Raw genomic sequence first — 12,985 nt, forward strand, 5'->3', positions numbered from 1 at the left:
ACAGAGCGTGGTCGCAAAAGCGTGATCATGTGAAAACGTGACTTCAAAAACATTGAGTGATTGTAAATTTTGTATGGTAGTCGTATTACTACGTACTGTATGACATGTTGTATTTTTATTGGAAAATGAATCCTTTTTTCAGACTGATTCTATTCTTTTTTTAAATTAATCAAGTGGAGATCCCGAAGTTAACGAGAAAAGCAAGAACACTATACAATATATTTTAAACTAATTAAAATTAGATCTTACATTCGCTCACTACGATCGCTACACTCAGTGTACACACAACACACATAAGTATAGCAATCATAGTGAACGAATTTAAGATCTAATTTTAATTAGATTGCAAGATATTTATCCCCTGCCAGGGTGGCATTTTTGTATACCGTCTTAGGTGCATTTATCAAAACTTTTTATTTCCTTTCTACGTCAGGTGTTTCATTTAAAATAACGTTCCGATTTCGTAATTAGTGTAGAAATACTTGAACAATCGAAAATTTGATCATTGACCTTATATAATGTTGATGTCAACAATATAAAGACAATAAAAGTAGTTATAGGCAATCAATGGTTTGGAGCTCCTATTAGTTAGTTTTTTTGTAAAACTCAATCAAAAATGGGTAGAATTTTGAAAATGGATAGAGGAAATTCGGACTAAGTTAAATTTAAATAAATTGAAATATGAAACTAGTAAAACTCTTCGTATTTTTTAATTTTCTAACCATCAAATTGTTTTATTAGTTCTAATAACTGCAAAATAAAGAAAACCTTAGAATGGATTGACAATTTTGACAATTTTTTCAATAAACATTCTGATGTCACTAGCATAAAAAGTAGGTCATTGACCTAGTTATTTGAAAGTGAGAAACAGCACCACAGTAGTAGGGCTATAGCCTCTTTCGATAACCTAGTTACTTCCCCTATTTGACTCTCCAATATTGGAGGTACTTACTTCCGGTAGGTAAAGTTGCTGGCGCCATTCAGTGTACGTGTATACAAAAAACAGAATATGGAGTCTTTTGATAAAATGACAAAAAAACAACTGATTGAATTTTTAAAAAAGTGTCGGCAACCAACTTTTGGAAATAAACACTTTATTGTATGGACAAATAAAGGTCTAGAATTTGAAACAATTTTCTATGATGAAGAACTTTGGGAAAATGTTATGTTACCAAAATTGAATACTTTTTTTTGCTCTGCAGTGTTACCTGAACTTTTTTCAGACAGAGTTAAACGGGGTCTTAAATTGTAAACACTGGGCCATGACAGTTAATCCATTTTTTTAACCCATATGCAAGCTAGTAAGGTTTTTCTTGGGTGTTGTGTATTTTTTCAATGCATTTAATATACAACACTATAGTGATGGGTAAAGATTTTTTAATTCTGTTCTCAAATGATGCATTAAAGCTGCTCGGTCCGATGTTGTATCAAATTTTGTGCACGTTTTTAAACGATGGTTATGCTAAGTATATGTATAATAATACACATTGCAGTAGTTTTCCCAGTCAATTAAGCCAAATTTCAATGAAAAAAAAATATGTACAAAATTTGTTAACAAAACATAAGACATAAAAGGGTATCGGGTTATTTCGCCTCATGCTAAAATTCACCCCTGACGTCAGGACGGGTATGGTTGTATTACGGCTATGACATCGCTATAAATAAAGGTCATAATGTTCAGGGATATTACAAATAAACCTGTGTACGTTTTGTTTGCTAATAATTCTAAGGGTTGCTTTGTTTACAATCGATGCATAGCACGTGGGTTGTATAACTCCAATCATTTTGGGGACGAAACCAAACAGTTCCCTTTTCTCAACATTCCATGATGCATTTCGGTTTGTTTTTTCGTTTGCCCAATAAGAAATTAATTTTATTTACTTTGAATATTTGTAACTTTGAAAGGAGACCGATTCTGCTGGTGTAAATAGGAGAAAGTCCATAACTTTCTAAGATAAACGGCTTTTATGAAAAAAATATTTGATACTGTAATGACAAAAAATCGGACCAAGCAGCTTTAAGAAAAACTCTGTTAACACTAAAATCTTAGCACGACAACAATCAAAGATTTATGTAACAATCAAAGATTTATGTACTGGTAATAATGTATATTATTTGTATGTTAAAGAAATTGCAATAAAACATTGAATCTACCTTGCAAATGAGATATTTCAAAATTTTGCAAATTGTATTCATTATTTTAAATTGTGATCATGTTTGATGAAAATAAAACAATTATACATGGAATTATTATTTATTTCATATTCTTAAGGAATAGACATATTCATAAAACAGTGAAATCATAATAACATTGCAGTCACTACATATTTGCTTGGAGTCGGGATTTCTTTAGATTAGGAAAATTCATGACATTTAGTATAATACTATAGAGGAACCAAATGAGATATATGTAGATTGACTGCCCTGTACTATGATTGAATAAGAGGTGGCATGAGATTACAAAGAGCACAAACAACGAACACTATTTTGGACATCTTGTCATGAAGTGATATTGGAACTACACCTTGAATAATTCTAAAATTTTTAATTCGCTCTATTGCTCGTTCCACATGAATTCTTAAATTCGCAATCCTTCTGGTTTTTTCTACTTCACATTTTGTTAGCCGTCCATGTTTCTTTAAAGGAGGTATTATGAGATGGATTCCATTTGGAGTGCACAGATCAGCTATAAGGAATCCCTTGTCACCCATTATTGCATCTCCAGGTTCACATTTTTCAATAAGTTTTGATAACTTGGTTACTTGCTTGTCAGATGTGCTCCCAGTCCATAAATCCGACACATGTGTAATAACACCATTAAGGCTGATTCCAATAAGGACTTTCCAAGTCGTGTGTGATTAATAGTCTGAATACATTCTTCCTTTGTTGGATAATGATTGAGGTGTTTCCGTGTAGATCTCCGTGCAGTCTATTATGACACGGCAATTTGGGTATCTTCGTTTAAAGCTGTCGGGCATATTTTCTTTGATGACATTTCGGTCTGGCCATGCTACTAAAAATTCTAGATGTTCATACATCAAGTTTAGCCATTCATTAAATATTTTACTGCAGGTTGATGGAGATATGTTGAATCTTTGAGCCAAATCTTGAATTAAGAGTCCTAGTCTTAAACGCATTAAAACCATCAAAAATTCATCAACTTCTCTTAGTTTTCTTGGTCTTCCTCCGAGAACGTCAGAAACTTCACATTTATAATAGACGGATAGGTGTTCAAACAATAAATAAAAGGTTTCTTTGTTAGGTAAACCAGTGTAAAATGAGATGTCCTGTTTTATGTCCTCGATGGTTAAAAAGGGTATAAAGGTTGTACTTGTTGTTTTATCACATGTAATATTTGAAGAAACATCATTATTTTCAGAAACATCACTGTAACTTTCACTTTTCTGAATCCCAACACTTTTATTCTGTAGAACATCAGTTTGTGTGAATTTATTCTTCGGCTGGGATAAGGTTGATGTGTCAATGTAGCCACAGTAATCATGCAATAGTATCGATGTGTCCAACACTGATTGGTTTGAATTAACTTTGAAGCTCGATGTTTCAGCAGAATCTGACTGCGAAGTCTCTGAACCTGACCCATCTTTAATATGTTCTTGTTGATTATCGACTACTTCTTTCAAAACTTCTGGTGTGTGGTCAAACTGTAAATGATCATATTAAATATCAATATCTGACGTAATCTGTCCAAAAGAATTGTGATATAAATTACTGATAACCATAAATTGTACTACTCCTAATTATATAACATGAGATCATCCTCTAAAGTGGAAAAAAAATTAAGAAATTTCATGTTGTGATAGTATTTAATACTGCCATATATACTAATAAGGGGGTACACAAACAAGAATGCAGAAAATAATACTTTTATACTTTGAAAGCACACTTCTGAGACCTGTTATTTCAACCAGTACACCTCTGTAATGATTAATTTATATCCCAGACTACATTACTTATATGCCCCTAATTACACATGTGTAATATAATTATTTTATACTTGTGAACATATGCATATGCGATGTTAAAACAAAAACCACCCACGTTTGTAGTCTTAAATACTTTGTGGTGAAAGATAGATGGCAATGGGTGTTCCTTTGTGGGACCAGAGAGAGAGACGAAATGCTCGGAACACAGTCTTGAACAACTCGTTGGTTTCCAGTTCTTGCGGCAGATACGATTTTTCCATATACCTTTGTGTCTTTTATTGACAGGAAATCTATGCAAAGTCACCTTTCGGTTGTTAACACTTTTCCCGCTGTAATTATGACAGTTTGTAGCACAGCAATATAATTTCCCCATCATAAACTGATATATCTACTTGAATCCAGAGATCACTCGGAACTTTGTACCTACCGGAAGTTCACAAAGTGCAATCTCATAACACAGGAGAGTTCGATTTTTCAAGAAAGACAACCTAGTTTTAGAAAGAGGCTATAATGTAGAATAAGTAGTTTTTCGTTCCTATTAGTGGAATTTTTTTCGCCCCTGAGTAAATGTAATCCTTAAGACCCTTTATTTGTTATTTGCAGGACCCTATACATGAATAATTTTCAATACCTTTTTTGTATAAAATAACCTCCAAGTCCACTGACAACTGCTGTCGTTTAAAATCACGTGAAGTAAATAAATAAGTAAGTAAATAGTTTAATATAGTGACATGTGTATATTACATAAAAATAACAAAATTTCTTTTTCAGATGTGACACCAATACACCTTATTTTCCAACGGACATATAAGTCACTTTAAAATTGTTGGATTGTGAACAAAATTTACATTTTTTAAGAGGAAGATGGGTTTGTCAAGTGTTTCTGTCTAAGATTGTATATTTCATGAATAAAAAAAGAGATTTGGCGGTGGTAGGGACATATTTGATCAACAAATAGAGAACTGAAATTGGCAATTTTTTTACTTTAACTTACGTCATATCCAATTGTATGAAATAAATGACTTTTCTGCTTTTTAAAGAATGCACAATGTAATAAAAAAGCTTTTCAGTTTCAATTTCGTTCAAGTCGCATAAGTTACATCTTCTGTCCTCCACCGGTTCTCCTTTGTAGCGACCTGTTTCAATCCCACGGGGAAGTACACCAAATCTAAACATTGCCAATTTTGATCTCATAGGTTTTAGGAGATCAATCATGAGGTATTTTCAACTATGTAGCCGTATTTAAAAAATATATATGTACGAAGTCTTGGTACACTCTGGATAATGTTGAGCGATTCGGTTTCAAAATTTGTACGCAAATAAAATTTCAAAAGTTCCGGAATATTTTTAAAACACAATTGCGAGCTTAGTATTGCAGTTAAAAAAAAAACTCGAATTTTCAGTACATAGATAACAACTGTGTATACAAAAAGAAATAACCAATATGAGGAAACTTAGCTGTTGTGCCTCTTTAATGCTTACAGAAACAGAAAATAATGACCTTTAATAACAAAAAACCATGATGCCACTAACTGTCGGAAATGGTTTTTCTCTCAATCTATACTACTGTTAAAATAATGGATTGTCGTAATCAACGGTCGTAACATAACCCCACACTGGCAAGATTCAGTAAATGCTTGTATCTGATCATTAAAAAAAAACAATTGCAATCTTAAGATAAATGAAAATTTGAATTTGCATAATAAATGTATTTCGAAAAGCAAATACGCATCAATAGTTTTCTTTACTTTCAATACTTTGATCAATCATCGGTAGCGCTTTGATGAAGCACCCAGTTGCACACTGGTTTTTGTTACATATCCGATAGCGTATAGGCTATAAAGAGCTTAAGCTGGTATGGAAAACCTCCATGTTGTGACGTACTATTTATTGAAATAAATAATAAATTTAAGCGTAATTCTTTACCATAATTGTCACCTAACAGCGTAGCTCAATGGGTTAGACCATTCACTATGAATCTGTAAGTCATGAATTTGAGTCCCGCTGAGGACTTTAGAGATTTTTCACATTTCCAAAAAGTTTAAAACGTATTTTTTTAGGGTGAAATATTGTGAAACTTTTAAATTCCAAACCGGTGAAAGTAATTTAATTATCATGTATTTTGATCCAAAGCAATATCGACAGATGTCCCATACCACCATGATTAATTGTGGTGGTATGGGACACCTCTATATTGTGACGTACTTCCTATCGAAATAAAAAACAAAATCAAGTATAATTTAAATAATATTTTCTGACCCAAGAGGTGTTATCTAACAGCGTAACACAATGGGTTTGAGCGTTCAATACTAACGTATTTTGGTGGGTCAAATATTTTAAAAGAAGATGAAGGAATAAGATGGCGCAAATGCCTATTCGGTTTAGTCGTAAAATACAATTTTGAATTTATTTTTCCTAATTGAATCTATTCAAATATATTACAATACAAGTTTGTAAAAGCACAATTTCTAACTATATTCAGTTTTTAATATATTTAACAAAAGATAAGATAAAAATATTGCCTATAATATTGGTGGTATCGAAACATTAACATAAAAAACTCTAGATATATAAAGTTAGATTATGCCAGGTACTCTTACCACTGAGCCATATCAGACACAACAAAATCACCCCTGCAAATGTGTTCGGAATTGTTTCTTTATCGTTGCTAAGTATATGATAAACCCAGAGGTACTCGAATAAAAGTTCACGAGACTTCACCGAGATTTGATTAGTTCCTGTGAAATTTCGAGCGGAAGTGTTTGAATAATATTCCTAAAATACGTAAGTACTGGTCGTTTTTCATATCATTCCCTACTTTGATTTATGTTAAAACGTGAAAATCTTTTAAGATGTATATTCTATTTTACCATCTAGCAGCTATTTAATTAAATGATGATATTTAGAACAGAGTTAATCGTTCGTGTTTAACCACATGTATAGTGGTTGAAAATATAAACATTGGGTTGCTTAATTCGTTCGTGTTTAACCACATGTATAGTGGTTGAAAATATAAACATTGGGTTGCTTAATAAAACCATAGCCAAGTTTGATGCTTGTTGTGTGCAATGCCATATTTTAAAAAAAAATAATGGGTGCCTGTTTTGCATAAAAGCTTAGAATATCGGCCATTTTCTTAAAGCATTTAACCACTTTTGTTTTTAGTGTGTTTCACCTGACAGGTGAGATATTTACCTTTAAAAATTAATATCCCATAGGAAAGTTATAATTCCCAAAGGAGAAATGATATTTCTACAGGAAATATTGACAATCCTATAGGATTTTCTAAAAATCCTAGAGGAATTATATTTCCTGTAAGATAATGGTATTTCCTGTAGGAATTTGATTCAAACAAGCAAATTTTCCTACAGGAAACTAATATCTCCTATTGGATTTAATCAAATCCTGTCGGAATTGAGATTCCTGTAGGAAGCTTTTGTATTCCGATGGGAAATTTCAAATTTCCTGTTGGAATATTGTTTTTCCTATGGGAAAAATTATTTTCCTGTGGGATTTTTTTTGAAAGGTAATTATCCGACACAGTGTTATATACTATCATCCACTTTAATATCGACAGATGTCTCATACCACCTTAAAATAAAAGGGGGTGGTAAACAACGCGTAAATGAGTAGTTTTTTGGTGAATACATGAATCATAAAGTCATCCAATTTTTGCCAATAATGATATAGTTACCCTCCAAGCAGAACAGTGTGTTAATGTTAATGTGTGTTAATGTAGCTTTTACATTTACTTCGAAGTCTTGACGTATCGAGTCCTAAATGCTTGGTTAATTCTGTGCTCGATCAGCTTAGGTAACTAGTTGTAGAGACCCCCGATACAATAATTAGAATAGTCGTTTAGTTTACCTGTACTCGTAAAATGGTCGAGAACGTTGCAAAAACATGCATCATCAACCATAAAGCCTCTAACATAGGCATTGTGTAAAAAACGTAGATGATGCACACCTCTCTCTCTCTCTCTCTCTCTTTCCCTCTCCGTGCAAACAGTGTGAATCCCACGGGTTTATACATTGATTGTGACATATTCACATGGCAGCAGCAAGGGATAAATGTATCACTTGGTACGTGAGCAGCGTTCTTCTAAAAATATGAAAAGTTGTGCTCTCAAAAGAAACCGTAGTCTTATATTGTAACCAAAGTAAGGAAATGTGATATACTCAAAGGAATCTGTAGTCTCATATTTTACAAAACCAAGAGACTTTCATCAGTCTCGAAGGTAAGCCAGTGCAAAACAATGCCGAGTAACTACTACAATAACATATAAATCACAGCTTTTACTCTTCAGCAATCAATAGACGAATTTCTTGAGGTTTTTGGGAAATAATATACACTTTTCAAGTATGTATAATTCCTCTGTCTTTGACAACATGTGGATAACAAAAGAATCAGATTACACAGACTATTATTGACTTGCCTAAGGACGATGGACTAATACGAAGAAGCAGCATACATTTGAAACCAGCAGTCATTGAAGTAGTGATCATCTCAAATAATTAAAGAAATCCTTCAAACCTATATATATTATCCCTAAAATAAAATACATCTAGAATTATTGTTTACAAATGAAAGAATTTACAATACAAAAAGAAATTTTACAATAAAAATGTACAGTTATTCAATATAAACAAAAATTACAAATACAAAATTATTCAATACAAATGATAATTTATACAATGCAAATAAACATCTTTTTAAGTATTGCAACGTTTGAGATGCCATACAAGAAATACATTTACTTTGTTTAAACAAGATGCAGATAATTCTTTTCATTTATGAACTTGCAAGCAAATTTGTTGCATAGTTTGGTGATACAGAAATGAAATTCTACGAACAGCTTATTTTGCGAGTAAAAAGCGATGTTATATACTTGTTAAGAAAGGTGACCTTTGAGTTTAATCCGTATATGTAATATTACCTGTAAACGTTTTTCTCACCCAAGAAAGAAATTATCACCATCCTTGCTAACGTTGGCAGAAATACAGTCGATTCTGCTGTTAAACACTGAACACGTGGCGAAAAGTCTCGTGTCTGCTTGCGTCGCTTTTCCGCCTCCATTTGTAAGGTAAGGAGTTTTGAGAGAGATGAAATGAATTGTTAATTCTCCTGTGTTATAAGTTCCATTAGAAGACGCGCTGAGGTTTGTTTTTTGTTCTTGTTGTTGGTGGGTTTTTTTGTGTGTATTTTTGGCTGAAAGATCAGGCTATTTATGGTTATTTTTCTTGATATTTTCCGTTCTTTTATTACTGTTTTATATGAAAAGTTATAAACCTTTTGAAGAAATAAGCTAATACTTTAAATACCTGAGAGTACTAAACTCCAATTATCTAAGTACATGTTATTTACCCTGATTAGTTAAATTTGAAAAAGAAATAGACGTGCAAAACAATCCCAACATTTTTATTGTTTATTTTTGTTTAACTTTTATGACCTTTTGCATTATGTAAATGTTGTCAATTTTTTTACCGGTATTATGAAAGAAGATCACTTTTTTTTTGGGGGGGGGGGTTAACACTTACAAAATTGTGTGAAACATGGTGGAAAAAAAATCCACTGCTTATCTTTATTTCAGGGTCTAAAAGTCTTGTTAATTTTTTAAGGTATGTTTGTTAAAATCAGACTGGATCAAATGTATCAGTTGCAATTTTATCACATAATGACGTCAATCAACGCCCGAGAATTTTAAAATATTTTTATCTATATTCTATAATGCGTTGTCAGATAAAGAGATATCTGAGAATGTGTTAAAAAAATCACACACGTGAGAATTAGTCTCGTGAGGAGAATCGTATTTATCAACCATACAATCTTCAGAATATTAGAAAGGTAACCAACAACGGAAGAGAAGGATTAAATAATTTACACGGTAAGGTTGTACCTTATTATTATTAAAAAGCACAGAAATTTTAGTTAGTCATATCATGGCATTCTTTATAATTTATGACGGGGTGTTAATTTAATTATCATACAACATTTTGAAAGTTCCCAATTTTCAAATGCCAATAACATCAAATAATGTCAGAGTTAAAAACAACTGAAGCGTTCATGAGCTCGTTTATCGTTTATGTAATTTCATTTGCCGACTCTGAAATTTAGATGAGATCTATATGGAATGAAATCAGGAGGGTAGATAAAAGTAAGAATAAGTATTTGAAAAAATAAAACTGCTGTCAGATTTTTTTCCCATTTTAAAATAAACTCGTTTCCCCAATATTTGCTTTGTATTTTAATAATTTTAGATAATCCTAAGTCTGTATTCAAACTATATCAACATGAATTGCAATAAAGAAAAAATAATCATTTTTCAATCTCCCCTCCTATGATCGACATGGAAGTGCAGAAGTTCTAAGTTGTTCCAAAAGATTGAGATGTTTGATTTCTTCATATTATAAACCCAAGCAAGGTTATTGAAATAATTTTACAACAGGTAGAAATGAAAAAAAAAAATGTTGATTTCGGAAGATATTCGAATTACAACTATATGCAATCGTAATATATTTGGAACATTCTTATCATCTTCTATTTGAAAGCCTAATTTGTGATAGCTCAAAGTATTTATTTTCTATCTTTTTTAAATTTTTCTTTACAGCAAAACAAGATATCACTGCGTAGCGGAGATTATCTTCCCAAGAAGTTGCAAGCAATCAGGCCTTTCCATTTGTGCAGGTAAGTATTATTTTAAGGTAAAAGACCAAATAATCATTTATTAACTACTTTTTTAAAATTATTTTTAGATTTAAAAATGTAGACTCTGCATTTAAATTATAAAGAGGAAATGAACTAAAACTATTAATCAAAGCATCACACAGATTATCTATGAACTTAATATTGATAAGAATCAATCATTTTGTCATACGTTAGAGAATTATTTTATTTCAGTTACTGATTGACTTATAGAAACATAAGGTCAACAAAATGGCGGATTCTTGCCAACAGGTTGTAAATATGCCAGCATATTATGGCCTTCTTCAGATGAATAGAAACCTGTTTTTGTGTAACAGCGACCAAGAAAGACAACTTAAACCATATTCCTTCGAAAATGTTAATCTATACCCATATGGAGATTTAGCAAACAGGCAACCTAGTATATTTCAAGAATCAAATGCTATTGCATCAAACCAAGATCCAGCTTCCGTGGTGGCTTCCCCAAATGTCAAATTGTCATCACGGGCAAAGCGAACCTTTGTTCCCAATGAACAAAAAGATTTATTTTACTGGATGAAAAGATTGAAGAACAATGTCTCAGCACGCAGGTCAAGGGTCAAAAGAAAAGTTCTTGAACAGTATATGGAAAGAAAATTAGCGGAACTTCAAGCAGAAAATAATGACTTAAAAAGAGAAATTGATTTCATTCGGGCACAATGTGACTGCCAAAAGAAGAATGCCACAGATATCCAACAAAGCATTCCCAAAACGGAACTCTTTTCATCGTCGTCATCGAGGTCCGAATCATCAGCCTCAAGCTGTCCTGACATATCTGTGAGCGAATCTTCGTCTAAGGATAGAGAATTTTTTACAGAGCGCGAAACGTTAAGCAGTTCAGATGAAACGGACCCAGAATTAAGTTGTCCCATAAATTTTTCGCCAGACGAACCAGCAGAAAGACAAAAGGTTCCACACAAAATAAGACTTAAATTACGCTTACACTCTGCATTTTCCAAACACCAAGTGTTAAATTGATGAAGAAAACTTATTTAAAAGTCTGATCAAAGTAAATGTTGTTCTTAAACTTTTATGTTATGTAATCAAACAAATGTGTAACCATATTATGACGATCCAAATCGTTGTTTAGAACAAAACATTTATTGTAAAAACACAAACATTCTTAACATTATGTACCTATCATAAAAAAATGTCTTATATTCTGAAATAATTATCAGCCAGTGTCTTGTTTTGCCACATTATAGGATAAAGTTTTCATTATGACAATATGAAAGTTTATAAATACCTAGTCTTTGCATGCCTCGCTCTTATATATCATGCTACATGACAATTAATGCTTACATCCCTTTTTTCAGATTTTAAAGACATAATGAACAAATATTTTAACACATGTAAAGCATGTAGTAATTAAGATACTTTGAAGTTTACAACAAGAGCAAGCTCTACATGTTAAGTTTGATATAATCGCATTAAATTAATTACAAATCATTGTGACTATTTCCATAATCCATCCTTTATATTCGGTGTCAAGTTTCATTATGTTGTTATTTGTTATTGTTGTTAATTTTAAAAATAATAAAATTGTTATTAAACTGTTGCTCTATCGTTCATAAGGTTGGATTTATAATGATTTTGATTTTTTTGTTGTTAAAACCAATTATTTTTTCAATACAGTAAACAGTATATAAATGATTCATATCTACAAACGTTTATAATGTAATTTTATGTATTATACCACTCAAAATGCAATACATACATAGTCCATGTATTCCTTGTCAGCATGAAATTCACTTACAAATGGGCTAACCACTGACTTCAATGTCTTTACAAAGCTAGAATTGAAAGTCTTAAAGTAATCTGACTTTGCAAAAACTCTGTAATTGATTGATCTTTTTGGACATCTGTTCACTTTAAGAGGAAAAGTCTGGTACTCAATTCTTATGGTAGGGATATCTAAAAGAAATTGCTGACCACTACCCACTTACATATATGTTATTTGTATACGGTTTGATGTATTAACATTTTTATTATATAATTATAAATATAGTTTACATACAATGTGAACGAATAAAGCAAGAAACGACAATTATCAAGCTACATGTAACATCTAAAAGTTACATAAAAACAGTCACATTCTGAGTCTCTTGTCTCTAGAATGAGGGGATTCCTTTTGATAACTAACCGAATGCAAGCTAGACGGCTACGCTACCGAGAAAAAAATCCAGGAGCAATCTTCGTCACAAAACCAAACCAAGAGTTTTTTCTTTCATTTGCTGACCATCTTATAATCGAGTTGAAAGACCTTTTAGTTCATAACGAACCTCGACTTTGTACACAAATGATGTCTTTCAAAATACAAA

At 31.9% G+C, this 12,985-nt stretch overlaps 1 protein-coding gene and 1 long non-coding RNA gene across 3 annotated transcripts; one reads left to right on the forward strand and one right to left on the reverse strand.

The window, feature by feature from the left end:
• Nucleotides 1-899: 899 nt before the first annotated feature.
• LOC128167056 (uncharacterized) lies at nucleotides 900-4,449 on the reverse strand. The gene is made up of 2 exons (XM_052832561.1): nucleotides 4,060-4,449; nucleotides 900-3,662 (listed from the first exon to the last, which is right to left on the reverse strand). The coding sequence occupies exons 1-2, from the start codon at nucleotides 4,318-4,320 to the stop codon at nucleotides 2,859-2,861; spliced, it is 1,065 nt and encodes a 354-aa protein (XP_052688521.1). The 5' UTR covers nucleotides 4,321-4,449; the 3' UTR covers nucleotides 900-2,858.
• Nucleotides 4,450-8,970: 4,521 nt separating this feature from the next.
• Nucleotides 8,971-12,212, forward strand: LOC128167859 (uncharacterized). Of its 2 annotated transcripts, none has more exons than XR_008241266.1 (3): nucleotides 8,971-9,027; nucleotides 10,552-10,628; nucleotides 10,842-12,212. It is a non-coding gene; the product is annotated as an uncharacterized LOC128167859 (long non-coding RNA). The 2 variants fall into 2 exon arrangements; XR_008241265.1 differs by lacking the exon at nucleotides 8,971-9,027 and adding an exon at nucleotides 9,558-9,828.
• The last annotated feature ends 773 nt before the right edge of the window (nucleotides 12,213-12,985 follow it).

Source organism: Crassostrea angulata, chromosome 10 (assembly GCF_025612915.1).
Source record: "Crassostrea angulata isolate pt1a10 chromosome 10, ASM2561291v2, whole genome shotgun sequence".
NCBI lineage: Eukaryota > Metazoa > Mollusca > Bivalvia > Ostreida > Ostreidae > Magallana > Magallana angulata.